Source organism: Chrysemys picta, chromosome 5, assembly GCF_011386835.1.
Source record: "Chrysemys picta bellii isolate R12L10 chromosome 5, ASM1138683v2, whole genome shotgun sequence".
Lineage (NCBI taxonomy): Eukaryota > Metazoa > Chordata > Testudines > Emydidae > Chrysemys > Chrysemys picta.
This window is the reverse complement of record NC_088795.1, coordinates 112,975,231-112,990,236: the sequence shown is the minus strand read 5'-3', so window position 1 is coordinate 112,990,236 and position 15,006 is coordinate 112,975,231. Positions and strand designations below refer to the sequence as shown.

Here is a 15,006-nt window from a genome sequence, read left to right as displayed (position 1 = left end):
TTTTTGCTACATGACATCCTTTCAAAAACAAATCTATCAGAAACAAGCCAATCTGTTCACGAATCAATATTTATATGACAAACCAAATTTGATGGTAAAAATGCTACTTTCCTGATCATTAATATACAAACTTGTAAGTAAATGATGGATTATCTGCAACTTGAAGCTTTAAATCAAAGATTTGAGGACTTCAATAACTCGAACAGAGGTTGTAAAACGACTCAAGGAGCGGGTGGGCAAGGTTTTGTGGCCTGTGATGTGCAGGAGGTCAAACTAGATAATCATGATTGTCCTTTCTGGTCTTAAAGTCCATGAATCTACTCACTCATTAAAATAACAATAATATTTCACCTTGTAAAAATCTCTCCAAATCATCAGCATACTCTAGAACTTCATTTGTTCCAATATAGAAACATATTGTATGTTCTGAGCCTTAATTCACAAATATTTGGCTTTTGCTGATGAATCCTCATTTGTAAAAGTTTTCTCCATGGAGCAGCACAGGTGCCTTGTGCATACAGTATTCTGCAAAAAAAAATCACCAAACAATGTCACTCTCTATGGGTATTTCACTAGGGTATACATATGCCAGCTACTGGTATTGGGGTATACATATGCCAGCTACTGGTATTGCATGATCACTTGTTCTGATCATTTAGAGGACTGGCACAAATCTTAATATGTATTGAGCCTTTTGACACATTAATCATCGACGAAGTGGATGCAGCCTCTGTAATGTAAGAGTAAGAAGCATCCAGGCATCTTTTGCAAATCAACAGTCAGACAACTGGCCTTGGTCAGACAGAACCCTTGTCAATTTTGAACCTACATCTGTAAATAAATACTCCTAGTCCTTCTTTCCCATAACACTGGCCTCTAGAGTGTTTTATGAGAGGATAGTTAGTAGATTGCATCAGCTTATAGTACACAAGGCTGAGAACTGGTTGCCTTTATGGAATAGGCTGCAAAAGCTGCCTCAACAAATCTGTTCATGCTTAAGGTCCCCTGTTGCTGCCCACTGACATGTTTGAAACTGCTGCTTCCCTATTCTCTGCTGTTGGTTTTACTGCAAATTCATAGGAGATGGGTGAAAGTTACACTCTAAATCCGTGCCAAAATGGAAAGCAAAACAGCTTTCATGTCCAAAATACAGACCCGCTGTTACAGAACAATACTAGTACCTATTTCCCTCTGGCTCAAGAGTTTTTGATGAGAATCAATCCTTTAAATGTGAAACAAGATCCCGAATTTCATCAATATTCTGGAGTACAAGAGAACTCAGACACAAACGGAGAGTGAGATTTTCCTTGCATTAGCCGTAACAAAGATATTTGTTTAAGAAAAAAAATAAAAAGGGGGTAAATATATGCATAGTTGATGTGGGGGAGAGGGGAAGTCTATGTGTGCCTAATACATTGGAGAAATTGTTCAAGTTCATCATTATGTAAAGTCCCTGCCAGGCTGCAAAGGTCAGCATGAGCTTGGGTTATCTGTTGCCTGGAGCTAGTGTAACTTATTTTTCCTTTAGGAATCATTGTTTTTCACTTGTTTATGTGGATTTAATTCCACCCTTTTTTCCCATTCTTTGCTCCCCTTTCAGTCTGCAGTCCCCCAAGCACACACCAGATAACTGTCCTCCTGTGTTCTGAGAAACCCGTGATATTGGAATTAGATGGGAATGCAGCATTCTACCATGTTTCATCCTCCTCCTCCTCTTTTAATGTTAGAAAAAGAAAACGCATTAAAGTGGATAAAGAAGTCTTTGGTGAAAAAATGAGAAATTCACTTAACAGGTTTGAAGGATAAGAAATGTCATGTACATAAACAGAACAAAAAATCTATCTAAATGTCTTTAGTGCAATAAACAAGGGCTACAGAGTTGTCCCTGTGCTTCATTGCCACTCAGTAATTTAGGTAAGTGGGTACTTAAGGATTAATCAGTAGGAGTAACATAAAGGAAGAAGAAATGAAGAAGAGGGCAGAAGAATGAAGTATGAGACTAGGAAAGAGAGAAAGGCAGATAGTAGGAAGAAAATAGAAAACTATATAATATGCAAAGGCAGACACACAGTAATCAGGGAGCAGAGGTTTCCAGTAAGGCTTTTGTGCTAAGATGTGGTATAATATTGTTTTTTGAAAGTGCAATATTTTCTATCGTAAGTGCCATAGCTATCTTTTGTATCCATTCACTTAAAACCTTTCCTGCTATGCCAAGATATTGTTGTAAGTTCCACTTAAAGGCTGTATCTCTATAGAATATTTTTCAGGAAATATTCTCATTGAGCCATAACTTGTTACACACACACACAGACCTTGCAGAAAAAATTGTACACAAGAGACCAAATTCAACCCTGACATAAGTAACTCGAGCTCCCATTGATTGCAGAGGGAGCTGGGCTTGTGTATGTTGAGGCCGACTTTGCTGCTAGTTCTCTAAAGCACCATGTAATAGGCTTTCTTCTCCTTCACTCTGTCTGGGATTTGAGATCCTTTTGAGGCTCGTGTGTGACTTGCATGCTCCTGGACATAAAATACATAACCAGTTAAATACTTTGCCTTCTTTTGAATTTGAACTCTTTTTTTGTTGTGTCAATAAGGAAATGAGTCTAGCCTACAAAGGCTAAAATGTAGATTTTACAATAAAAGATTATTTTCTATATATGCTTTGTTTAGGATATGTTTATATATTTGCAAGAAGGTTTCTTGTTTCAATAGGCTCAAAAGGTCTCTAGATGCTCTAGGACAACTGCAACTGACTGGTAAAGTAACTTAATTTGTGCAACTTGTGGCCAAAAGTATTGAATGAGGATGCGAGAAAAGTCTGTCATAGATGACATCACTGTAGGAAATAAAGTAGCTTACTTCAGCTAGACATTACAGGAGGTCTCTGGAAATCTAGTGAGCCTGACAACTTAGTTGGGTTTTCAAACTGGTTGCTTGGAGCTTGCACAAAGGACACGGGGAAGTTATGGTCTCAATCCTCTGGTATCAGTCAAAACAGTGTCCATCGATAGAACCTGCCAAAACAGGCTTATTATACCTAAATAATATAGGATTTTTACAATGTAAAGCAACAAGGTTCATATGGTTTAATAAGTAAACATCATTAGCCTTTTGCCATTTCTTTGACGTAATGGAAAATGGCTCAGTGACAAAGATGCACTTGGCAGTTTCCCAACAGCACAAGGAAACATTTTTGTAAAACTTAAACTTGTTCTCTAGGAATACTAAGAGTTCATTCACTTTTGGAAAATAATAGTCTTAATAAAAGCATTGAGTAGCACTTTCCAAACCATGAACTTCATAAGAACCATGTATAGTGGTTTTATTTCCCTTGTATGGGATTTACAAAGGCGTTAATCAAGGTCAGTACATGTGTGCACAGTTGATACAAGATCTGCTCCTAAGCCTTGTCACAGTTACACAGCTTTGGGAAATGGTCTTAAACCTTTGCAGGAAACACTACATGGGACTAGCTGATAAACTGGTATTGATTTTCACATATCACCCTTGTCAAAAGGATTTATTGATGAGTTAATGCATGTTGTAGTAAGGATCATAGCAGGATAGTTTTAAAGGATTTATGGGGAATCTACAGGCTTTAATACACTCTGTGGTAAATAACAAACAAGTACTGTGTATATTGATTCTTGTCATGTGGTCAATGGAATCTTTGGCCCACTAATTGTCAGTATTGACAAACAGTTCATGATCTAAATGAGCAGCTCAAAATCACTTCCAAATGGAATTGTTCCAAACAGTGTTTTCTCAGTGCTTCTCCTCAGGGCCTGTCCTATACTCATTAAGTAGATGGGAAAACGCTGATTTCAATGACTAGGCCCTTAATGTTCGTAACTGTGCCTGATAGCCAAGAGGGTTCTGCCCACATTCTTGGCAGTGAAAAGGCATGTTACTACGATTATTTTATTCTGTCTCACCCTAAAAATATTCATACAATAGTCAACTAAACAATAGGTGCATTTTGGCCTAAATCATCCAACATGGGAACCTGCATTTATGTGCCTAAATTGTGGATTTAGTTGCCTAACTAAGTAGCCTGACTTCCGGTGGTGCTGAGCAACTTCCGCTTCCACTGAAGTTAATGGCGTTACACATGAGTAAATAAAATCAGAATTGGAACCACTGTCAGTGCAGAGCTACAAGATGAAAGAGCTTTGAGGTAAAATGTTAGCCATTAGCATTATCGTGTTTGTTCTGGGGGGTTCCTGTTTACACCAGCTTGTAATCTGGCCCAGTATTTACAATTTTATACCTTTTTAGTTAGCAAAGGAAATAAAGGTTGTAAAAATATTTGTTCAAACTCTTTCCTGATTTAATTCTGTTACACCAGGAATGAATTTGGCTCATCATGTTGCTTATGTTTAGTAAATCACTATATTGTAGGATTAATAAATACATTTAACAGAGCGCCAAACATGCAAAGTGCCATATAAATACTAAGTATTAGTAACTCACTCCATTGTGCCTAGGCATTACAGACTGTATTTTATTTACAGGATACATAACGGCTGTCCAGAGCTCTAGGCATCATAGACAAATGTCAAATGTACAACCACCCTGGTACAAACAAGAAAATGGAAAAAAAAAAAAAAAAAAAACGAAAGTTCCCGAAAGTTTTCAGAGCACCCTTTCCTCCCCAGAAGCCTGAAAAAAGAGATGCCAGCCTGCATTACAACATAGCAAATTTGGGTTAATTTGGACCAATAGTGGAAGAGTGAATTCAAAGCTGTAGGCCTCTAACAACAAAGAGGCTGCCAACAGCTGCCTCAGTTTTGAATAGAAGGAAGCTCCAGCTTGATGTGTTGTTTTAGATAACTCACTGTTCAGAGGTCCCTGTAACACCGTGGCAGTGCAGGAAGAGTTTGGGATGGAATTTCAGCCTAATACGTGAATTTTTTGTGACGATAGTCGGGTGCTAGTGTGAATTTAAAATTACTTTACATTTTTATTTGGTGTTTAATTTCCTTGGAGGGTTTCTACTACTGTGTTTCAAAACCAAAATTTATCCAGGAAATGCTTCTGCATAGACTCAGTCAGCTAACAGTCCCTTCATAAGAAAACCACTGCAGGCTGTTCTGTAAAACGACTTTGAAAAAGCCTTTTATGCAGTTTAAAAAAAAAATCTCATCAGTTCATAGTATGAAGCCAGTCTGGTGTTCATATGCACATGAGCTGTACTGGTGTCACGTAAATACTTCCGAAGCACTGCAGAATACTTTGAAATATCAATAATTTATGGATTAGCCTAAAAAAATCATTAAAAAAAAAAAGATATTTAGGGTCAGTGGCTAAATGAAAACCATGGCAAGTTATGGAGCAACCTTACATCTTTGATTACTTACAGCTTTGTGGTAAAGTGGACCAACAGTAACGTACACCGGGCTCCAGGTTAGGAGGCCCCTCCTGGTCACAGGACAGGTGTGTAGCAGGGATGTACTGAAATCTTACTTGTCATAGACTTTAGGCTGAATTTTGCTCAAAATGCTGATAGTAAGCTTTAGCCTCATTTTTTTCATGCATACTTTTTGAAGCAAGGAAGTGGTGTCATTCCCTTCCTAGAAGTAGCTGTGTCAGAGCCATCTCAGTGGCTTTTTCTCCTCTCTTCCTCACAGACATTTCTTATGTTGTGCACATTTCAGCATGGCTTGCGGGAGCTTCTCTTCCTTCTGGTCCTTCTCCATGGCACAAACTGCTTCTTCTCCTTTCTTGCTCATGGCCAATTCCTTTTAGACTCTTCCACTATCTTCCCTTCCCCGCACCTCCCTGCCCCGCCCCCAGCTTTCACTCTCCTCCTCAGTGAAGGTGGACCACTGAAATCAATGGGAGTGTTGTCACTGACTACAAAAGGAGCAGAATCAGGCAGTAACAGAGGAATGAGCACTGGAAAACTGCAGATATAAGATATGCTTATGGAGCATGGTTTCACCACTGTATTGCTCTAGTTTCACATCAACTTAAGTACAAACAATTTCATTTGTAGTAGCACTGGCATAAAACAGGGGTGTGCAGTGATGACTTAGGTGTTTAATCCCCCAGTTCAGGAAAGCACTTAAGTACATGCCTAAGGTAACTGTTATTCAAGAGCGCACATGCGTTTAAGCATGTGCTTAAGTTCCATTGACTTTAATGGGACTTAGGCATGTGCTTAAAGTGTCTTTCTTGAATAGGGGTGATTTCCTAATTCAAGACCTTAGTTTCTAGGGAGGCTATTTGCCTCATTTCTCATCCTTACAATTTACATTTTAAAATGCTAATTTTGCCACTATCAGGTCATCTGTCTTAAAAGATATGGATATGAATATAATCATATAACCTTACTATCTTATACATCCGAATATAAGCATACGAGCATCCAGAGTAAACTCTTTAACCTTTCCAGAAGGTATCAATACATAATTACATTTTAGAAACAAAAACAAGTTATTTGTTTCATAAAAAGACAAAGTAATTCTTTCCTGAACAGACTGAACCGATAAAACATTTTTTTAGGAGTGAGTGGTAAAGTCTTTTTAATTGTAATTAAGGATGCACTGAGACTCCAGTGCAACTACTCCAGCCAAATGCAGTATTCTATTTATACAGACCATCATCAAGGTAGTAACTGCAGTTCTAATTTCAAAATGTGTGAGGAGGACCATAGGAACATATTAATAAAATACACTGTGAAGGCTAATATAGCTAATAGATTTTGTTTTGTGAGGTTAGGAGGTTGACTAATTATTGGTATTGTTTTTAGAATCATAGAGTCAAAGACTTTAATGTCAGAAGGGAACATTATGATCGTCTAGTCTGACCTCCTGCACAACGCAGGCTATAGAATCTCACCCACCCACTCCTGTAATAAACACCTAACTTATGTCTGAGCTATTGAAGTCCTCAAATAATGGTTTAAAGTCTTCAAAGTGCAGAGAATCCTCCAGCAAGTGACCCGTGCCCCACACTGCAGAGGAAGGCGAACCCTCTCCCCCAGGCCTCTGCCAATCTGCCCTGGAGGAAAATTCCTTCCTGACCCCAGATATGGCGATCAGCTAAACCCTGAGCATGTGGGCAAGACTCACCAGCCAGACACCCAGGAAAGAATTCTCTGTAGTAACTCAGATCCCACCCCATCTAACATCCCATCACAGGCCATTGGACAGATTTACCGCTAATGGTCAAAGATCAATTAATTGCCAAAATTAGACTATCCCATCATACCATCCCCTCCATAAACTTATCAAGCTTAGTCTTGAAGCCAGATATGTCTTTTGCCCCCACTGCTCCCTTTGGAAGGCTGTTCCAGAACTTCACTCCTCTGATGGTTAGAAACCTTCGTCTAATTTCAAGTCTAAACTTTCTGATGGCCAGTTTATATCCATTTGTTCTTGTGTCCACATCAGTACTGAGCTTAAATAATTCCTTTCCCTCCCTGGTATTTATCCCTCTGATATATTTATAGAGAGCAATCATATCTCCCCTCAGCCTTCTTTTGGTTAGGCTAAACAAGCCAAGTTCTTTGAGTCTCCTTTCATAAGACAGGTTTTTCATTCCTCAGATCATCCTAGTAGCCCTTCTCTGTACCGATTCCAGTTTGAATTCATCCTTCTTAAACATGGGAGAATAGAACTGCACATAGTATTCCAGATGAGGTTTCACCAGTGCCTTGTATAACGGTACTAACACCTCCTTATCTCTACAACCTTTTTACAACCTCCTGCTGCAATTAATGATAAACTATAATATGTATGACTTTATCATGTACTGCTCAAATCAATGTTTAGCTTCCAATTTAGCTTTCATTGAATACCATTTTCAGATGTACTGAATTCAGCCTAATACTACAATTAGGCCTTTTGTATACCCCTTGTCTGTATGCAGTGTTGTGTGTCCTATGAGAGGGATAGGGGAGAGATTGGGTCAAACAATGAAAAAGGTAGCACAGGCTGAACAGATGAATGAACCAACTAACTCTCCTCTTAGCAGTTCAGTGTCTAAACATTCTGAAGACAGTGCAAAACGGCACTTCTTGCAAGTTAAATGTGCTGCGGCAGTGTGGGTGGCAAAATCTGAAATCAAGAGAGAATATTGGCTTGTGGGTGTTCCAAGCCTCTGTTTGCTAGGTTACTATTATTCATACACGCCACAAATATGCATGGTACTTTACAAAAAATATAAGAGGATGGGTCTCAGCCCCAAGGACTGTACAGTATAAGCCTTTGTTTGGGGGGCCTTATTAGTTTCAAAGGGGTGGGGGTATTTTTAACAATTTTTGAGTTTTATGTAGAAGTCCAAAAATTGTGGGAGGAAGTGGTTAAGCTGGACCTTGCTCTTTGTATGTACAGTAATGAATAATGTATATTATGTAATTATTCATTACAGTTATATACACTGTAATGAGTAATCTCTTTGTAATGCTCCCTAGTGCCCTTTAGCATAGTACTGTTTCAAACAGCACTGTGTTAAAGTGCTAGGCAACCCTTGGTGTGCACCAGCAGGGTATACACAGACCAACCAGAGCACTTTATGAACCACACCTCTGCAGTTTACATTACTGCTCCATGTAGATAAGCCCTAAGATACAAGTATCCATTTCTGGTGTTCTTTCAGTGTTCATTGGATAAACACCAATTTCCTTCTTTCTTTCTATAAATCAGGAGTGTTTTATTGGTGTTTAACAGTTAAAACCAAAAATCAGAAGTCCCAAGTATGAATAATAAGAAAACAGACCATGGGATTAATAATGGCACAGGAGGAAGTGCGAGGGCTTTAATAAATAAAGATTGGTTTTTCAGGCTATTTAAATATCTTGTTAGTTCTGATTCCTCCCTTTTCCCCTATTTATAATATCACATCTACTACTCTTTATTCATCTTGTTCCAATCTGAAAGACTAATGTGGGACACAGTAGAGTAGAAAGGATGGCTAAGAAGTGGAGGTCAGTGGTGGACAGCTAACCAACAGAAGTAGTTAGGATTTTGAGAATGGCACTGAAGTGGGATGAGGGAATGCCTAGCATTTCGTGGATTCCTCACCAACAAATACAATTCAACACTGTAATTTTTGGGGAAGGAGGGAACTGGACTGAGGATATTTCAGTGCAGTTCATCACAGTAATTTTAAGTACAGTGTATACCATATTAGAATGGAGCACCACCCAGACTCTCCAGAGACGAGCCACTGATGCTCAGTTCTCAGATATGTTACTTTTTAAATAACGTCAGCACTGGCACAGCTGATCTCCAGTGTCTAATTATCACTGGCCATTTGAGTGAATGACAAGATATCAGGAAAAATCTCTGTCTTCCAGATTCCTTCTGGGTGTTTAAACATAACCTGGTTCCTTGTTACAAGCAAAAACATGGGTTTTAACTCTATAAAAGTAGTTTACAGAACTCAAGGTGAGATTGCTTTCGTTCCGTTCAAGAAGCCAAAAGCCTTTCATGGTTACAACATAGTATCTTTTTTTTAAAAGACTGTTTGATTCTTTCAGCACCACATAGGGTCAGAGAATAAAAGCAGGACCAAAGAGGAATCAGATGAACCTACAGTCACTGTCAAAGTGATTACAATTTGCAGGGTAGATGGGATCCTAACCACAACCAAGGCTTTAAGCCTAGTTACTAAATATGTTTCATTTACTCTACAAATTGGACCTGTGTTATGACCAGCCACCTGTATTTGTAGTGCTGATGGGTTCTCAAATTTCTCTGTATGATGAAAGGTGCTGCTAGCATCTTTGATGCCAGCGTCACCTCAGTTTCTTTAACCAGGCTCATAGAGAATTTTACTCTCACAGCTTTTGTGGAGAGTAAAAAGGAGACTCCTAAACATAATTTTGATCTGCACCACTACTATTTTCATTCCAAAATCCAGAGTCTTCACCTTATCCAGGCCTCTGTTCGACCAAAGGCATCTGTAGTTTATAAGCTTTGGATACTGGCTCTGCTGGGCAGAAGGGGCTATGCTTCCATCCATAATCCTCCACTCATAGATGGTGGAACTCTCTCTCCAATCATATTTTCATTTCGGAAAGGAGGAAATAAAAGAAAGAACTTTCACATTCTTACATAGTTCTCTATTGGGGATACATGTAAAGTTTTGGATTGAATTGTCCGCAGTTCTTGTGATTTTGTAAATAGTTTTTAACTGTGAAATAAGTAAATAAATTCATGCCTTTCTAACTTACATTGGTCTAGCACTTGTATGTGAAAGATTTTAGCTCAATTTTACTAATATACATCACTCCAATTTTTTGGACACTCTGGGTGAGTTTCACCCTCTCCTGCCATTATATGTCACCAAGAAAAGAGCAGGAGCAGTGTAAAAGAGTCCTAAAAGCCCCAGGCCTGGCTATGGGAGAATTTCCTCAGTATAGGCACGGCAATAGATGGCTGTAAAGCTGCTTTCGGAGGATGCCCTCATAAACCCTGGCATAGGGAGAACATCATGGTCAGGACCAGGTCCTGGCATTGGCAGAGTCTCCAGCCAGCACTGCAGCTTGTAGGGCAGCACAGGAAGGCTGCCATAACTTAGACAGATCCCCAGATTGTTTAACTTATGCTGGGGGCTACAGAGCAACCCAGGATCAGAAGGGTGCAAAGGTGCATAGCCTCTCCCTCCACCTGAGCCGTTAGCTGGACAGTTAATTTCAACTTATTTTTTTAAGGTACATTTCCAACCTTTTCTGCTTTGAAAAATAACCTTCAAAGTGTAAACCACTGACCTCAGTGGGACTATGCACTTGCTTAATGCTCTGCTGTACTGGAGGCAGAATGTTCAGCACCTTGCAAGATCAGCCTCAGCCGCTCTCTCTACCTCTTATCTGTAAAATAGGGATAATGCTTCCCTTTTCTCCACCTCTGTAGGTCTTGTCTGTTTAGATCATAACCTCTTTGGGGCAGGAAGTGTCTTTCACTGTGGGTTTGTACAGCACCTAGCACAATGAGACCCTGATCTCAGATGGGCTGCTAGGCATTACCAAACTAAGTAATAAAAGAAATATTAGTGATAAATTATTAGAGAAAACTGCAGGGAAAATAACCTAAAATTCACCTTGACATCAAACTAGCCAGCAGATGGGAGCCTGACACTCTCAGAGGGCCCAGTTTATTTGAAAGCCAGTCTCTTGTAAACATTTATAAATATTGGCAAATAGGTACAGACTTCAGCACAAGTAATTGCATTCCCTCATCGTGTATCAGAAGCAGCTGGTGAAAGCCCAAAGAAAACTCATCCCTACCCCAAACATGTGCTTTTTTTAAAAAAAAAATTAGTCTGTCAGTTGATGTGCTGGGGGCAAAAAGGTTTAAAGAGAACCACAGAGAATCATCTGGTTCACTCTTCCAAAAATCCTAATGCTGTCCCTGGCAGGAAGGGGGAACTGTGTCTTCCTCTGGGTTTGAAAAGCACTAGCTGAGTGTCAGAGCATGCAAAGTAATACACATTGGAAAACAATCCCCATTATCCATACAAAGTGATAGTGATAGAATCATCACATATAGTTCTTTGAAAACATCTGCTCAATGTGTAAGGCAGTCAAAAAAGCTAACAGAATATAGGAACAGGATAGATAATAAGGCAGAAAATGTCATAATGCCACCATTTAAATCCATAATATGTCCAGACCTTGAATATTGCATGCAGTTCTGGTCACCCCATCTCAAAAAAGATATATTAGAATTGGGAAATGGTTCAGAAAAGGGCAACAAAAATGATTAAGAGTACGGAACAGCTTCCATATGAGGAGAAATTAAAAAGACTGGGACTGTTCAGCTTGGAAAAGAGATGACTAAGGGGGGATATGACACAGGTCTATAAAATCATGAATGGTGTAGAGAACGTGAACAAGGAAGTGTTATTTACCCCTTCACATAACCCAAGAAGCAAGGGCCACCCAATGAAATTAATAGGCAGCAGGTTTAAAGAAAACAAAAGGAAGTACTTCTTCACACAATGCACAGTCAACCTGAGGAACTTGTTGCCAGGGGATGTTGTGAAGGCCAACAGTATAACTGGGTTCAAAAAAGAATAAGTTCATGGAGGATAGGTCCATCAATGGCTAATAAGGACGATGGTCAGGGATGTAACCCCATGCTCTGGATGTCCCTAAGCCTCAGACTACCAGATGCTGGGACTGGATGACAGGGAACGTATCACTCAATAATTGCTCTGTTCGGTACGTTCCCATTGTTGGAAGAGAGGGTACTGTGCTAGATGAACCATTGGTCTGAGCAGTAAGGCCATTCTTATGTTCTTTTGTTGACAAAGTAGTCAGGTGTTTGGCTTACTACCTGGTTTTCTGATTCACCATCTCTAATATCAACATCATCTCTACAAGATGCATAAACTACGCATTTCAGCTGGCTGATTCAAATTACCTTGGCTCGGGAGCATTAAAAAGACATCACACACTTATTTTGCGATCTGTGGCATTTTAGTTTAAATGCTGCCTGACAAAACAAGCAAACCTGGCCACCTCCAAAATGACACATTACCAAGTGGCATGTGGGTGTTTCAAGTCATAAGCCATTTACAAAGTGTAATGGCTGTTGTGTTTTATGATGCAAAATAAGTACATGAAAACGTAACAAAACTTAGAAATGAATGTTAATAGAGACTGGGAATAAAATCAAACAGCGATTTTAATTACGTCACACTGAAAAATTAAGACAGAATTGTAGAAAGAGGACATTGCCTGTATGTATTAATTATAAGCATTCCTATAAATTCTATTCAGTGACTACATGCAGCAAAAGGGCAACCATCCGGCCCTAGGGTTGGGATTTACAAAAGAGCCCAAGGAATTTAGGTACCTGAATCCCATTGAAATTCAAAGGGAGTTGGGCATTTAACTCTCATTTATTACTTTGAAAATCTCCCTCCTAGATCTCCAACACAAATGTGTAGCAATGAGATTTGCACTGGATAAAAGGGAAAAGGGTTTGGATAAGTAAATGGAATAATGTGGTAGTTCTGTAACTTGAATCTGGATGTTACAGGAAGAGTGACTGTATATTCTCTAGAGAGGCGACACTATGTAGGGAAGTCATCTTTTGTTCATGCATTGAGATGCTAATTTACAATAGAACCCTATGCAAAAGCCTCTGTATTTGTGTATACATGAATATTAATACACAATAAAAATAGCAATGGAGGGTCACTAAACATTCCCTGTCCGCTGTTTAGTGGGTGTCTGCCTGTAAGCTTTGAATCACTACTCTGAGGTCCCCCTGGAGAAGACTGTGTAGTTTTCAGGGTTGCACCCTTAAGCCCCTTGCAACTCAGCTCTTCTTTTCTGATAAAATATCACCCTCAAATCCAAAGATCTATATTGCCTGCACAAACACACAGGAGCTTCAACCCTTCCCTGCTTCCAGCGCCACTGAGATCTTAAGCCTTCCTGATCCCACCAGCTAGTCCTCATCTGTGTTAATGCACATTCACCAATACGTTACTTCTGTGGTTATGTCGTCAGTATCATTAATGTGATGACTTGCCAGAAGAGTAACAAAATGTTATTTACATATTTGTGTATGTAGCTCTTGCTGTGCACAGCGGTGTAATTTGACAAGGGCTTGCTAAGGCATTAACTATGATTTGGAAAGAAGCATGTTGATTACAGGTACTGTATCTGCTGTATAAGTCTACAGCATCTAACCTGCTGTAGTGTGATCCCTGATGTTTGTGTCCTGTTTTCCAACTGAGATGAAGAGGAAACTAACTTGTGCTTCTAAAGTACAGTCTTGCCTAATTATGCTGACTGATCACTTAAAAGTAATGTTTGCACAGACAGAGTAGAGCTAACTGTACAAGAACAAGCTGGTTGATAAAGGCCATGTGTGCAGGTTTGATTCCTTTTCAAAGAACACAAACTATTTACATCTGTTTGAAATGCAGTAATACAGCATGAGTAACTATGGTGTAATGTAACATAATACACGGCAACCCATGCTAAAACCTGCTTGCAATCCATGAATGTGATTTAACCTGCCAAGGTGGAGAGCTGCTGAAATGGAAAGGCAGAACAGCAGGAAAGAGGAAACAACTCAAGAGGGAGGCAACAGACCCTCCCACAGGGAAGATGAGACTGCTGGAGCAGGAGGTGAGAGCTGCTCTGGTAGAAAAGGCACAGCCACTGGAGTGGAAGGTGAGCGCTGCTCCAGTGCAAGACAATGAAGATTGCAGGACAGGGAAAGAAAATGCAGTAGCATCAGGGAAAGGGGTGAGAGTGGAGAGGAAGGTAGGTATAACAGGCAGCAAAGTCCAGGGTACAGTAAGCCGTACAGGGCATGCAGCCCGGTACCAGAATGATTGATTGATTTCATATGAAGTAACAAGTCAATAACTTTTCAATCGCAGGCTATAATCCCACTGAGAGATAGTCATTAGAACCCCTAAATGGAATTGTAGCCCATATCATTAATATTTATTCTCTGTGTAATGCTCATTCCCATACATTTACAGAATACATAAATATTATGAACAATTTCTTCTAATACTCTACTGAGGTCTACACTGCAGACCACAAGAGATCTGTGGCACCTTCCCAGTTGTTCACCCAAAAGGGACCCCCTCTCCCATTATAAGCCAGGCCAGTAAAGGTGATTTGGCATGAGCAACAAAATAAATAGGAGTCACCACAATTTTATATTTACAATTTCAGAGGGAGTTGTCCGAGCGGTGCAAGAGGAATCTTAGTTTGGCTAATCTTAGTTTGGCTATTTAGGAATGTTTAGAATAAAAAAGCAAATGACATATCTACCCTAATAAAACGCTAGAGGGCTTGAATGCCATCTCAACACTTCAATAGGACTGTAAATACAAAGAGCCCTACTATGGGAATATGAATATTCACTAGCAACAGAGGGAGGTGAATTGTTATGCAAGTGGCAATATCCATCACATACACTAAAATTCCTCTTGCTTCACTCTAGTGCACAAGGCTCGTGCTTGCAGACTTTCATACGTGGCTATACCATGTTTCTTCAGCATTTTTATGAAGCCTAA

The 15,006-nt window shown here is 39.6% G+C and overlaps 1 protein-coding gene across 17 annotated transcripts in view; it reads right to left on the bottom strand.

Moving 5' to 3' along the window:
- The window catches only part of LDB2 (LIM domain binding 2), a 479,555-nt gene that overhangs the window by 194,467 nt on the left and 270,082 nt on the right, over nt 1-15,006 (bottom strand). For 2 of the 17 annotated variants that reach the window (XM_065597029.1, XM_065597030.1), the window contains exons 1-2: nt 2,863-3,017; nt 352-525 (exon numbers count right to left, since the gene is read on the bottom strand). The exons of 13 other annotated variants lie outside the window; for them this stretch is intronic. In XM_065597029.1, coding sequence (XP_065453101.1) covers nt 352-381 — 30 coding nt within the window. In that variant the 5' untranslated portion in view covers nt 382-525; nt 2,863-3,017. Of the gene's footprint in view, nt 1-351; nt 526-2,862; nt 3,018-15,006 lie in introns of those variants that run through there. 2 more of the 17 variants (XM_005296163.4, XM_065597031.1) reach the window with 1 other exon arrangement.